Source organism: Ascidia mentula, chromosome 5 (assembly GCF_947561715.1).
Source record: "Ascidia mentula chromosome 5, kaAscMent1.1, whole genome shotgun sequence".
In the NCBI taxonomy this organism is placed as follows: Eukaryota; Metazoa; Chordata; class Ascidiacea; order Phlebobranchia; family Ascidiidae; genus Ascidia; species Ascidia mentula.
Window position 1 is genome coordinate 9,417,630 of NC_138570.1, and position 11,450 is coordinate 9,429,079.

Below are 11,450 nucleotides of genomic sequence, written 5' to 3' on the forward strand. Positions count from 1 at the left end.
AATGAACGAGGTACAAAACAACAACAAAGTCAGCGTGTATGACTCCTATGCAGGAACCACAGTAGATTTATTTTCTGTTTTCCAACACACTTAACTATATTAAAAAGCAAGTTGGTTGACGTTTACATTCATGACAAATTGAAAAAAAGGTTGAGGATATATCCTCTGGGCACTTTTGCGAAAATTTATCGCTTATCCAGGAAATAACAATTAGCCAACCCAATACAGAAACGTATGAAAAACGTTCAGATAACCCGCACAATTTAAGTTCATTGAAATTCCCCATACAAATTACAAACTTTCCAATCTTGTACCTATATTACCTGAAATTGTAAAAAATCCTATTTGGCACAAATTACTCAAGGTAAATACTGCAGGCCTATCGCCTGCATGACATAGTTACACCTTTTTACCAACAAAAAACCAAGCAATAAGGAATTTAGGTTTTAAACAACAATGATTAGAATAACACTATTTGCAATATGTCTATAAGTTTGCTCACAAATAACTCATTATACATGTTCTGTTACTATTTTAATCTACTGCTGCTGGTTTTATGTAGTATGTTAGAAAATACTGTATAATATTATGATAACATGTTACAAGTACCAGTAGGCTACTAGGAAACTAATTTGCACATTTTCCTGTGATGATACAACTTACAGTTATAGGAGAGTGAAAAGTTTTCACTGAACACCACAACAACTTTTTACCAAACAAAATATCAAACTACATTTTGTTAACCCAGTCCCAAAAAATTATATGTTCTTAATTAAATAACAAACAAACAGTGTACGTTTGGCCAAACAAGTTCGTATATTTGTATCAAATTATTTTTTCCTCCAGGACAAATGCTCCCATGATGCGCTCACGAACAACAAAAGCATTCCCCCATTTGGACAAACCTCTGTAAATACGTATATAGCACCAGGGGGCGTAAAATAAAAAAAAATAAAAAAAAAACCCTCACTGTGTTAAAAACTGATTTAAATTAGAGGAAATTGTGTTGGAAAATTCAGCAATTGTTTACATGAAAAGTCAGCACCGTTAACATCACACTTAATTGAAAAGATAATTGTTACTGTACTGTGTTAATTTGGAAAACCATAGAATACTAAAACTGTTTAGTATTCTATGGGAAAACCAAGGGAGCGGAACGGAAGTTAATTGTCGTCATGCTCAATAAATAAAATTAACATTAAGCACAGAGAAAAATATTTTCCTTATCCTTCAGCTTCTTTTATTCCGCTATAAATATCTACACTTTTTAATCAACGATGAGGCATGTTGAACTTCTGCAATTTCGTTAGGCCTTTATTTATTGGGAAATAGTTTATTATGATATACAGATTAGGACCTTCACATGTGGCAATCAATGCATGGAAATTTGCCTTTGCTAAAATATACATAAATATGTATTTGCTTGATATCGCCTACCATGTATACATATCTTCGCACACATCAAAAGTCACCTTTCGGTCAATGTATTTTGATTTGAACTATTTGAACAATCGAATCATTTTTTTTTGTGAGGAGAACAGCGATAATTTCTACACAGTCGTTTCTTTTGGCAAACTGGGCCAACTAAAAACGCAACATGACTAAAAATCCTGAATGCAAAAATGAGCACTTTAGATGAGAAAACTAGTACGCAAGACCAAAATAAGCATGTGTTTTAGAAATAGGCGCATTTGTATTTGGTAAGTCCGAATACATTATAGTAATAGACTATTTGTGAAAACGCGACGTACATTTTTCGCAGATGTGACGTTGCTTTCCAAAGTGCATGTGCTCCGACATCTGTCGATAGATTTCTAGTTGTTTAAATTTAGAGTCGCTGCAGTTTTATGCATGCTTTGGATGCTCAATGGACCTACAACAAGACAGTCTAAAATAGTTAAAGCTAATACATTTGAGTTTTTATATTTTCCAGAGTAAACATAGCCGTATAGCAAACAGTTTTTGCGGATTTAAATTTCAGACAAAGTACAAACTTATTTGCAATACACACGCAATCTAGAAACAACTTTAAGTTAGTTCGTTATACATAAATATGACATGTGATGAACAAAAACCGTTTACTTCAGTTTTATTATGCAGCATGCAGGTCTGCTGATTTAAGTAATTGCTGTTATTATAAGCGCTTGCAAATGATTACTTGCAGAACGAAGTATACTAAAAGACAAAGACCCACGAAAGATATGATGGAACTTTTAGTTTTTTTGTTGATTTGCGGCACACATACCATGTGTAATTGCATCGATGTTGGGCCAGAATGTGTCGGACTTTACAACAGGTATGTTAAACATTTCACGCGTTTAGACCTCTATTTTTCCTGTTTCGATAATCGCGTATCGTGCTTGTGTTTGCAGGATTCTTTGTCATGAAAAAGTTAGGGCTGCATCAGGAATGAAGTATCCCTATCATTTACATACATTTGAAATATATAACCACTTTCAAGAGCCATACAAACGATCAGTCTTTGTGAAACAAACCAAAAGACAAAACGGATCATCAGCGTCGTTAGTAAGGTTTTTCGACTTGATCAACCAGATAATTTATCGGAAAATGAACGATGCTTCCTACGCGAAATTTCGGTCAGTGTAACAACTTAATCAAGGGTGCAAATATTCTCTATAAAGTTATCACCGTTTTTAATGAATAATTGAAAGAACCTCAATAATTGAAGCGTAATCATCTGTTATAACGCTCCATGTTGAATGACACGGGTGGTTGACAACTGTTTACAGCTGTCTGGCTAAAGTTGCTCATTCATTATTTAATTTGCTATTCCAGCTTCCGTTGGTAAAAATATAACAGACCCACATACCTTGTGACGTTTTAACTTTAACGCATATCCCAACATGTGTCTTAATAGACAACAACCGGTGTTCGTCCGTCAAATCGCGATGCGAGGCAAAAAGCAAAGTGGCTGCAGGGGAACTTCTTGCTGGATCTCCAACCTCGGCCAAGAGATGACAAGTAATTCCATGAGTGAAATCACCAATACGGGAGCGTTTGGACCAGGAAGAAAGTGAACTTGTCGGCTTCAATGTCAGACATGAAAGCTCTCCACTACATATATGCTTCTACGTTTTTAATTTTCATTCATTGCGTATCTCGAAGGATAACGAAACTTTTTTGCATTTTGAGACGGACGCTTAAATGTTTGTTCTGTGAAAACGTTGGTTTAGAATTTTTTTATTGTACATAAAAATCCACTTTCGAAAAATTCACCTTGGCAACTGACAAAAGTATATTTTCTTGCACACACAGCACAACGCCAAAATTAAACTTTACAAGGGGGGTACGTAAGTATTTCAATACAGTGGTGGAGGTGAATTAATACAGTGAAAACAACAAACTTGTGCTAGTATGAAAACAACAAACTGAATAACGGAGGTTACTCATGTAAAAAACACTCCCGAAAAAAAAAAAAACACAGCACCAGTGAAAGCAAAGAGACCAACCTGACAGGAATATAGTACAAAATGAGTGTGTATCGGTTTTAATTTTCAATTACATTACTGAGAAACGGTTATAACAGCTTGCTCCAGCGGACGGCGTACCATCAACACCCTGGGATTTTTTTGGAAAAGCAGAACGCAACACGAAAACAGACAAATGGCCCTCTAAAATGATAAAGTAAAAGCACAACGCGAAGGCCAATTAAAAACGAACAAAGTGTTCACACGAGCCAAGTAATCTTGCAGTTAGGTTTCGTCCACGCACAAAAGGTAAACACAATTTTATTATGTCCGTTTTTGTTCAACCCTTGAACAATCAGTTTTATCGAAGGTTTTTTTTAGAATCGCCAAATAGAAATGTAAATTAACACTCACACTATTTCGCTCATGAGAATGTGCGACGCACGCAACAACCATAAGTGAAACATGATGGTGTGAATCAGTCACGCTTGACTGGAGCGTTGGAAAGCAGGTAAATTTGGTTGCCGGCGGTGGCCGCTATCAGTGTGACGTCACTGTGTGGATGGTTCTCGAGTCGATTCCGGTCGTGGTCGATACTGTAAACTCCGGATGGTAGCTGACAAACTATTCCATCCGTCTGAGAAAATATAAAATAATGGTACAACCTTTATTCGCCCCCTTATGTTTGGTCTTCTCGGCGTGCTTTCACAGCAAAAAGATGCCGATTGGGACCGGTTAGACATTTCAAGGGTTATGACAGGAAGCAGTCGATTTGTATATTTTACCAATTAATATTTGATGCTATTTGAAGTGTGTCGTGCGTTTTCAACAAACTACAGACTGGTTCCAAGCATAACGTTTTTATCGGGCAAAGCAAGCTCAAGCAAATTGGGTGGTGTGTGTTTGGCTTCTTCGCATGACAAATCCCCTTTAAAAAATCATGCCTCCTTCTGCTGCATAAAGAGGATGGAATTGAGGCTTGTAACTAAACCAAATCATTTTGATTCGAAGTTCGAAAAGTTTAATCAGCGCAACACACGTCAACAAAGATCCAAGTTTAGCACCTGTGTGTTCATAAACGGGCAAAACTGGCTTACAATAATATTTTCTTTGGCTCGCAACTCGCTTGAACAGCTGACAGACTTTTTGTAGGAGTAAAGATTATTACTTTCAATATATGAATTTTACTTTTATAAACATCATGACATGCAAAACATGTTGGGCGGAAAACAGTTTTATGGATTTTTAACGGCTAGGCAGTGGCACACCACATATCTTTTCAGTTTCAAATAAACGTCAGATCCAGAACAAGAAACCTAATGGCGCATAGGGAGTTATTTAAATATAGCTACTTAAACTTTGATTGGTAGTTTAACAGCGCCATTGAAACTAACATGCTAATGATACAAGAAAAACGACTGTCGGTTTTATGTAAGTTCCTTTAAATCTCACATGCCATGATAATTTTAGGTTAATATTCAGCTGTCAAAAACTGAAAAATGGGTATTACCATGATATCAGCACAGCATTCAAGCTCTCCCGATACCCTGGTATCAGTATTCAAGCTCTTGCATTGCACAAATTTGTGTTGTTTTTGTGCGACAGTGAATTGCCAACAGCTGATAATGAATACCGAGCACTTTAAGTAAAGTTAAGCCAATAATATTTTGCTTATCATATGAATATTGTGACACGGGGCCTGACGGAACTGTTGGTTGAGTTTTGCTGGCCATAGTGTTTCCACCTTGTTTTCTCCGTAAGGTTGCACCTAATTTGGTGCCCAACGGATGACGGTGATTGTATAGTCACCACTAAGAGGAAGTCTTTGCTTGGCCGTTTGGTCAGCAAAGTCGTCTGCTTACACAATTATTCAAAACTTTTGGGTTTTTCTTTTCTTATTATTCTTCCCAGCATGTTTGCACTTTAGGAAAGTTGTCTGCGCTTGCTCCGTTCGATAACAACTTTAAATTGGCACCAATCACATGTCGAACGGTTTGTGTCGTGGCAAGTCTGCTGGCACGTGCCAGACGAACTGACATATGCCACCATGACTCGCTCTTACCCCCAAAGTTGTTTTGTCTACAATGCGGATGGCATTCCTCTCAGCGCCGCCGCAGATGATGTGGTCTTTTCCGAGCCACTGGCAGCAATAAAGCTGTGAGCAAAAAGCAGCAGAGTTAAAAGCACGACAAAGTCAACATCCTTTCAAAGCCTGACGTTTAAATTGGCACAAGGGTTTATGTCGAGTGGAGCCCATCGTTAAGAAAGCGGCATTGAAAGATTCTGTCACGTTTTAATCATGCGAAAATTTATCTGAAAGGTAAACATTAAACATATCACCGATGTTTGGACTAAATGTCAACTAAATACTCTGTACAGCGTTTGTTCAATTGCAACACAAGCGCCTTCACAAAACGCAATAGGTCAAAATCAACTTTACCTTGAGGCTATTTTTAGTAAGTAAACAATACACTCAATCCCCAAATTGCTGTCTGTCTGGGGTTTCGCAAAGAATTCATTGATTCGACATTTGAAAGTAAACACAAAGTAACCGCTGAGTGAACAGGGAGGAGGCAAACAAGGCGCAAACTTTAGGAAAAATAATTTCTACTCCACAAAACTTCAAGGTCGTAAAACGCCCTTGTGGGCGAATTTAATTCAAAAACATTACAACATTTTTGCGAATCTAATTTCTTTCGTTAAATTAAACCATTTTGGACTGCTGCCACGTATTTTAACTGTATTTACTGTGGAAACAATTAAAGAGTTGCAGATAGCAACAGTAAGTCACATCCGTTTGCTTACAAAAATCTGTTACTCGATTTTTCCTGCGTATGTTTTCCTCATTTGACGTACAAAATATACGCGATTCGTCACTTATACAGAAGGACAAATTTATTAGATTTATATAACACAGGCCCCTCAAGATATCAATTGTTATTCTTATGGTCAGAACATTTTTGAAAAAAAAGCAAAACAACTTGTAAATATGTGTAAATATTAAGACTGTCAATGCGGTTCAAACCCTTCGTATGGCAGGGTTTACATTTACCTAACAACCCGTTGGAAATTGTAATAGTCTGTAGAATAGAGTGACACGACCCGTTGCCGTCGAACAGATATATGATCGCCGGCTCATTCAAAAACAACGTGTAGAGGTCCAACATTGTGCACTGCCGGTCGCTCCAGAGGAACAATAAACTTTTTGACAACAAAGCTTAGAGCTGGGATCGACGCAACTACGGTTTATCTCTTCAGTGTGCCCCGAACCGGAACAAGGATGTACAAGCATTGTCCGGGCTCTGAAGATTGCGCGCCGAATGTCACGTTTCCATCGGGATGGACAAAGTAGAAAACTTCTTACCCGAGTGAAAATATTTTGAATAATATTGTAACAGAAGGCTTTTTTCTAATACATTTTCAAATTTTCTATGGACTGAATTCCAAAGGAATTTGCCGCACCGAACCGGAACAAGGATGTACAAGCATTGTCCGGGCTCTGAAGATTGCGCGCCGAATGTCACGTTTCCATATAAGTCGGGATGGACAAAGTAAAAAACTTCCTACCCGAGTGAAAATATTTTGAATAATATTGTAACAGAAGGCTTTCTTCTGATACATTTTCAAATTTACTATGGACTGAATTCCAAAGGAATTTGCCGCATGTTAAATGACCCCTATGACTTGATCGAGTTTGGCTAACTGTATCATTATCGATATGTTAGTTGAGATCGACAAGTAAAGGCCTTCGCATGCAGTGGCAATTATGACTTGGTAGGCTAATTCTGCGTTTTCGATACATCGACGTCTAGAGTAAGTTTTTAAAACTATAGTTCCTTTTTAATCAAATAGTACTTTTCTGATCAAGATTTTTGAAAACCAGTTGCCACTTTGTCTTCTCGTTGTCACGTAATGCGATCACGTAATAATTTTTTTGGTGAAAAATAATAAAAGTGCAATTGTCGACAAATTGATTTCTTACCAACGAGTCGCCTGCGTAGTCGGGTGGGATCGTTTTCAGCTTATCGCCTTTCTTGAGGTCCCAAACCTACGAAAACAAAAGTGTCAGAATATTTAAAACTATATGCTTCAACACGCTCTGCCAGAAGCATACGTAAATAATTACAAAGTACAGGCCCAGTGTGTTAGAAACAATTTTCAAAAAATTGGCGCACTAAACTATGCTAGCAGTAAAGCAAGAACCCAAATCGCAAGGATACCATGAGGTCGACAACAGGCAATGGAATTGTACGGCAAATCAGTGTATAGTCAACAGATAAGAACATGACAAATACACACTTGCGCGTTGAGCTCTGTAACTGTTACCTGCAGAACTTCGTGTTTTCGCCATGACGCAGTTAGAATGTGGTCGTACTTCTTGTCGATATCAATTCCATCACCGCAGATGTGTGGACCGTAAAATCGTCTGCAATGCAAAGTCGAAAATAAACAAACACCTTGTACACAACCTTTGGTTAATTAAAAAAATTATTCCCTTTTTACTTTTTATTACTGCTAAAATTTTGTAACATTAAAAACAAAATAGGGGTTTGATTAGAAGTAGTTGACAAATCATGGTACATTACCGAACAGCATGCTCCTCTCTGTCATCCCAAACTTGTACAGTGTCATCCCAGCCACCAGAAAGAAAGAGATTGGATGTTGTGCTTGGGTGGTGTTTCAATGCAAAAACTCTAAATCTGTGGCCATCCATGACAAGTCTGTTTGGACTGAAATGCCAAAAAAAGAAGAAAAATTAGTTAAAATAGTGGCTTTTATTCTTTACACAAAACATATTCTCAACCGGACATTTTTTAAAATTCACACCTTGGTGCACAAAAGCCAATTTTTTGGCCACTTTCTACATCATAGATGTTAATATCTTCAGTGCTTCCGGCAGTTACAATTTTGGTGACGGAAGGTGAAACAGAAGCAGCAAGTATTTGCCTTGGTTCATGTAGTGTTTGCAAACATGCTTCAGTGGATACATGCCAAAACTTCACCATACCTCCAGCATCTGTGAGAAGCAACAATGTTTAAAGTGGGAAAATTTACTCAGTACATTCTAACATGAGAAAATGCTACATACATGTTGCTATTATCATTTCACCCTTTGCTGATACATCAGCTGGTATAAAATTAACAGTTGTTGCAGGAAGTCTGTCAGTTTTTGTATCATCATCTGCGAGGTGATAAATACAAGAGCCTGAAGACGATTTGTAGACCTTCAACAAAATTGATAGATTATTCAAAATTCAAATAATAGAGTGACGAGAGAGAGTACCTTCACATCACCATTTGCCAATCCAACAGCAAATTTTTCCCCATTTTCAGAAAACTTGCAACACATTGCATCACAATTCACCTCTCTACAAATCAAACTCAAATTGTTTTAAGTTCTACAGCACAAGTATTTCCAAAGACTTTGGCATTTTTTTGGTATAAAGGGTACAACCCACATGGAACTACACAGATATCATTTGCAATTAAAAATATGGATGTCTTACATTGTTTTCAGAATCTTGATGTCTCCTTCACAAATAGGTGTTTTGCTGGGCTTCTCAAAGATTTCAGTCACTATACCTCTAGCATGGATAGAATGTCCCTCAATGTGACCAAAGTCATCATGCACTCTTGGTTGAGGTGTTGACGAATGCATGTTGTTTACCAAACTCCTACAATGCACTTTGCAAAAAGGAATTTGTTATCATTTTGATAATTTTACATATGTGGCAGTAACACTAACTTTACCGAAGCACCTAAAACTTGACACTTCTGCCCCAGGCACAAAACTGCTGCTTATATAGGCCGGGTCAATTTTATATTGAAAAACGGTGGCATCTGAGTACTGAGTTGTTTTAAGAGAAGGAGAGAAAAACACAAAATGCTAATGCCACCACGGTTTTCAAACAACTATACTGTCTCTTTTTGGCACAAGTTACGATATTTTCTAGTTTCTCATTGATCTGCAAAAGTCCAAAAAGCTGCACGTGCAAACAACGCGTTATCGTTCAAACCAATTATCCCGTTGCACACTTGTTTCGGCTGTGGTTGTTGTCAGTGACAAAACACTAACCACAAAAATCATAAACCTTGTTCAAGTAATAAATAATGATATAAAATCATAGTTTACATTCACAAAAAACTTACTCTGCAAACTTAACTAAACTAATGACTCAAACAAAAATACATATTGTTTCAAACATTATTACTGTGGATAAAGATAGACAACTTAAAATTTTGAATGTCAAGTTTAAATGTCAAGTAAAAACAAATAAAAATGTGGGAAGAAAAAATTTATTGAACAAAATTAACTTTGTCTAAACCAGTTTATGGCAAAATTTTGTTTAAAGTAATGACTAGAAAGTGTAGCACTGCACAAAAGTGTACGAAACATGTTCATAAATTTAATTCATCCCAAGATGGCAGCACGGAGTCTCTCCTGAATTGTGGAAAGAAATAAACTGAAAAGTTTATTCTTTTGCTTGTGTCATCACAGCAAGACCGGGAATAAGTACTTGACAGACAAAACAAACTTGTAGGTTCAGTGGCATGAAGTACAAGGGAACGCAATGCGAGGAGTGATTTTGCTTTGTGATTAAAACAGGCAGTGAAAAAGCCCCCAATAATTGAACATCTGCGGATAGTGGGAAGCACAAAACGAACTAATAGTCGTGAATGCGTGGCAGAAAGTCTATTGTTCCATGCATACCAAGCAAGCGTTCAAATGCCGCAAAATTTGTCAGCCTGTGTCATCAACAGAACAATAACGATAGCGCATATGGTAGGTATTTAGGGAAACGATTTTGGACGGCTTTATCAGAAGACCAATCTAAAAGGCATAGTATTTGTTGTCATTTTTGTCCTAAACTAGTGTTACGGGACAAATAAACGATTGACTTGATACCGGACTATTTTTGAGTGTACCGACGGCCTATATGCGAGGAGCATTGACACCCTTCTGTTGTTACGAATAAGAATGCTGTAACACTGGAAACCTCCGCGGGTAATTTTGTCACTCCAATCATTCTTCATTTGAAAAGGTACCGCTATGAATAAGCAGACCTAACAGGTTGACATACTGCACACTGTTTATATTGATGTACAGATTAGAAAAGAAATTCCATGGCAAAACAATTACTATAGACCAGTAGAAACTTGTCAAGAGGAGCGCGGTTTCATCGCAAATACTCCCAAAGCTTTGTTGTCGATGAATGAAAGCGGGCGCGATCCATTGTGAGGACATAACGCGTGAAAACCTTTTTGTTCGTCGCCTATTTGAGCCAAATAAACTCTGCTTGGTCCGTTGCTAGGCAACAACGCAATGGGGCAATACAGTAAACCCGGTGAAGCGCTCACGTGAGTTTGAACTTGCGCGTTCAAATATTTCGCGGTTGACCGAATGTAGCTTGAACAGAAAATCATTCTAATGCCGGCAATTTTCAGGAAAATTATAGCTAGTTAAAACAGTCTGCTGGCCTTGAGCCCAATTTGTGTGACGTTTATTGATTTAATATGGGGAATAAAGAAAATCAAAAATAAACAATGGATAAACCTTCGAATTTCAGCACACTGGCCGTATGTTTTCAGATTGAAAGACGGGTATAACAACACGTTGCCAATATCTCTGAATAAAGCCGTAATGCAAGTATAGGCAATGGTGGTTTGGGTAAAATTGCTGTTTCAATCTAGTGTTGGCGTTAGTATATTAAACGCTCTGAGATTGGGGAAAATGCCAATCCTGTAACAATGCCATTGCCCGGCCCAAACAATCACATATTTTCGACGGGCGTCGTCAAATAAAATTACAGACAATACTGGGCTAACGCAGTGGGTTTAAATGTCTCGACGTCACCGCTCGCAAGTATCTGTGGACGAGTCGAAACAATAGTCATTTGACCTCCAATTTTTGTTCTCTTGTCAAAGGGCAAATATCCGACACCGCGAGTTATGCCAGCATACCGACATACGACTCGGTTTCGTGGAATAATTGCTGGTGTGAGTTCAACCGCCCACCATAAC

The 11,450-nt window shown here is 37.7% G+C and overlaps 1 protein-coding gene across 1 annotated transcript; it reads right to left on the bottom strand.

The window, feature by feature from the left end:
- Window positions 1-3,191: 3,191 nt before the first annotated feature.
- Window positions 3,192-9,214, bottom strand: LOC145902568 (uncharacterized). The gene is made up of 9 exons (XM_082990591.1): window positions 8,936-9,214; window positions 8,713-8,797; window positions 8,518-8,653; window positions 8,256-8,445; window positions 8,015-8,158; window positions 7,755-7,854; window positions 7,411-7,476; window positions 5,491-5,583; window positions 3,192-4,065 (listed from the first exon to the last, which is right to left on the bottom strand). The coding sequence occupies exons 1-9, from the start codon at window positions 9,085-9,087 to the stop codon at window positions 3,907-3,909; spliced, it is 1,125 nt and encodes a 374-aa protein (XP_082846717.1). The 5' UTR covers window positions 9,088-9,214; the 3' UTR covers window positions 3,192-3,906.
- Window positions 9,215-11,450: the final 2,236 nt, after the last annotated feature.

Coding starts and splice junctions, on each gene's coding strand:
- LOC145902568 (XM_082990591.1), bottom strand. CDS start 9,087: ATGCATTCGTCAACACCTCAACCAAGAGTGCATGATGACTTTGGTCAC. Junction 8,654..8,712: donor TGGCAAATGGTGATGTGAAG/GTACTCTCTCTC, acceptor ATTTTGTTGAAG/GTCTACAAATCGTCTTCAGG. Junction 7,855..8,014: donor AGAGAGGAGCATGCTGTTCG/GTAATGTACCAT, acceptor TTTGCATTGCAG/ACGATTTTACGGTCCACACA.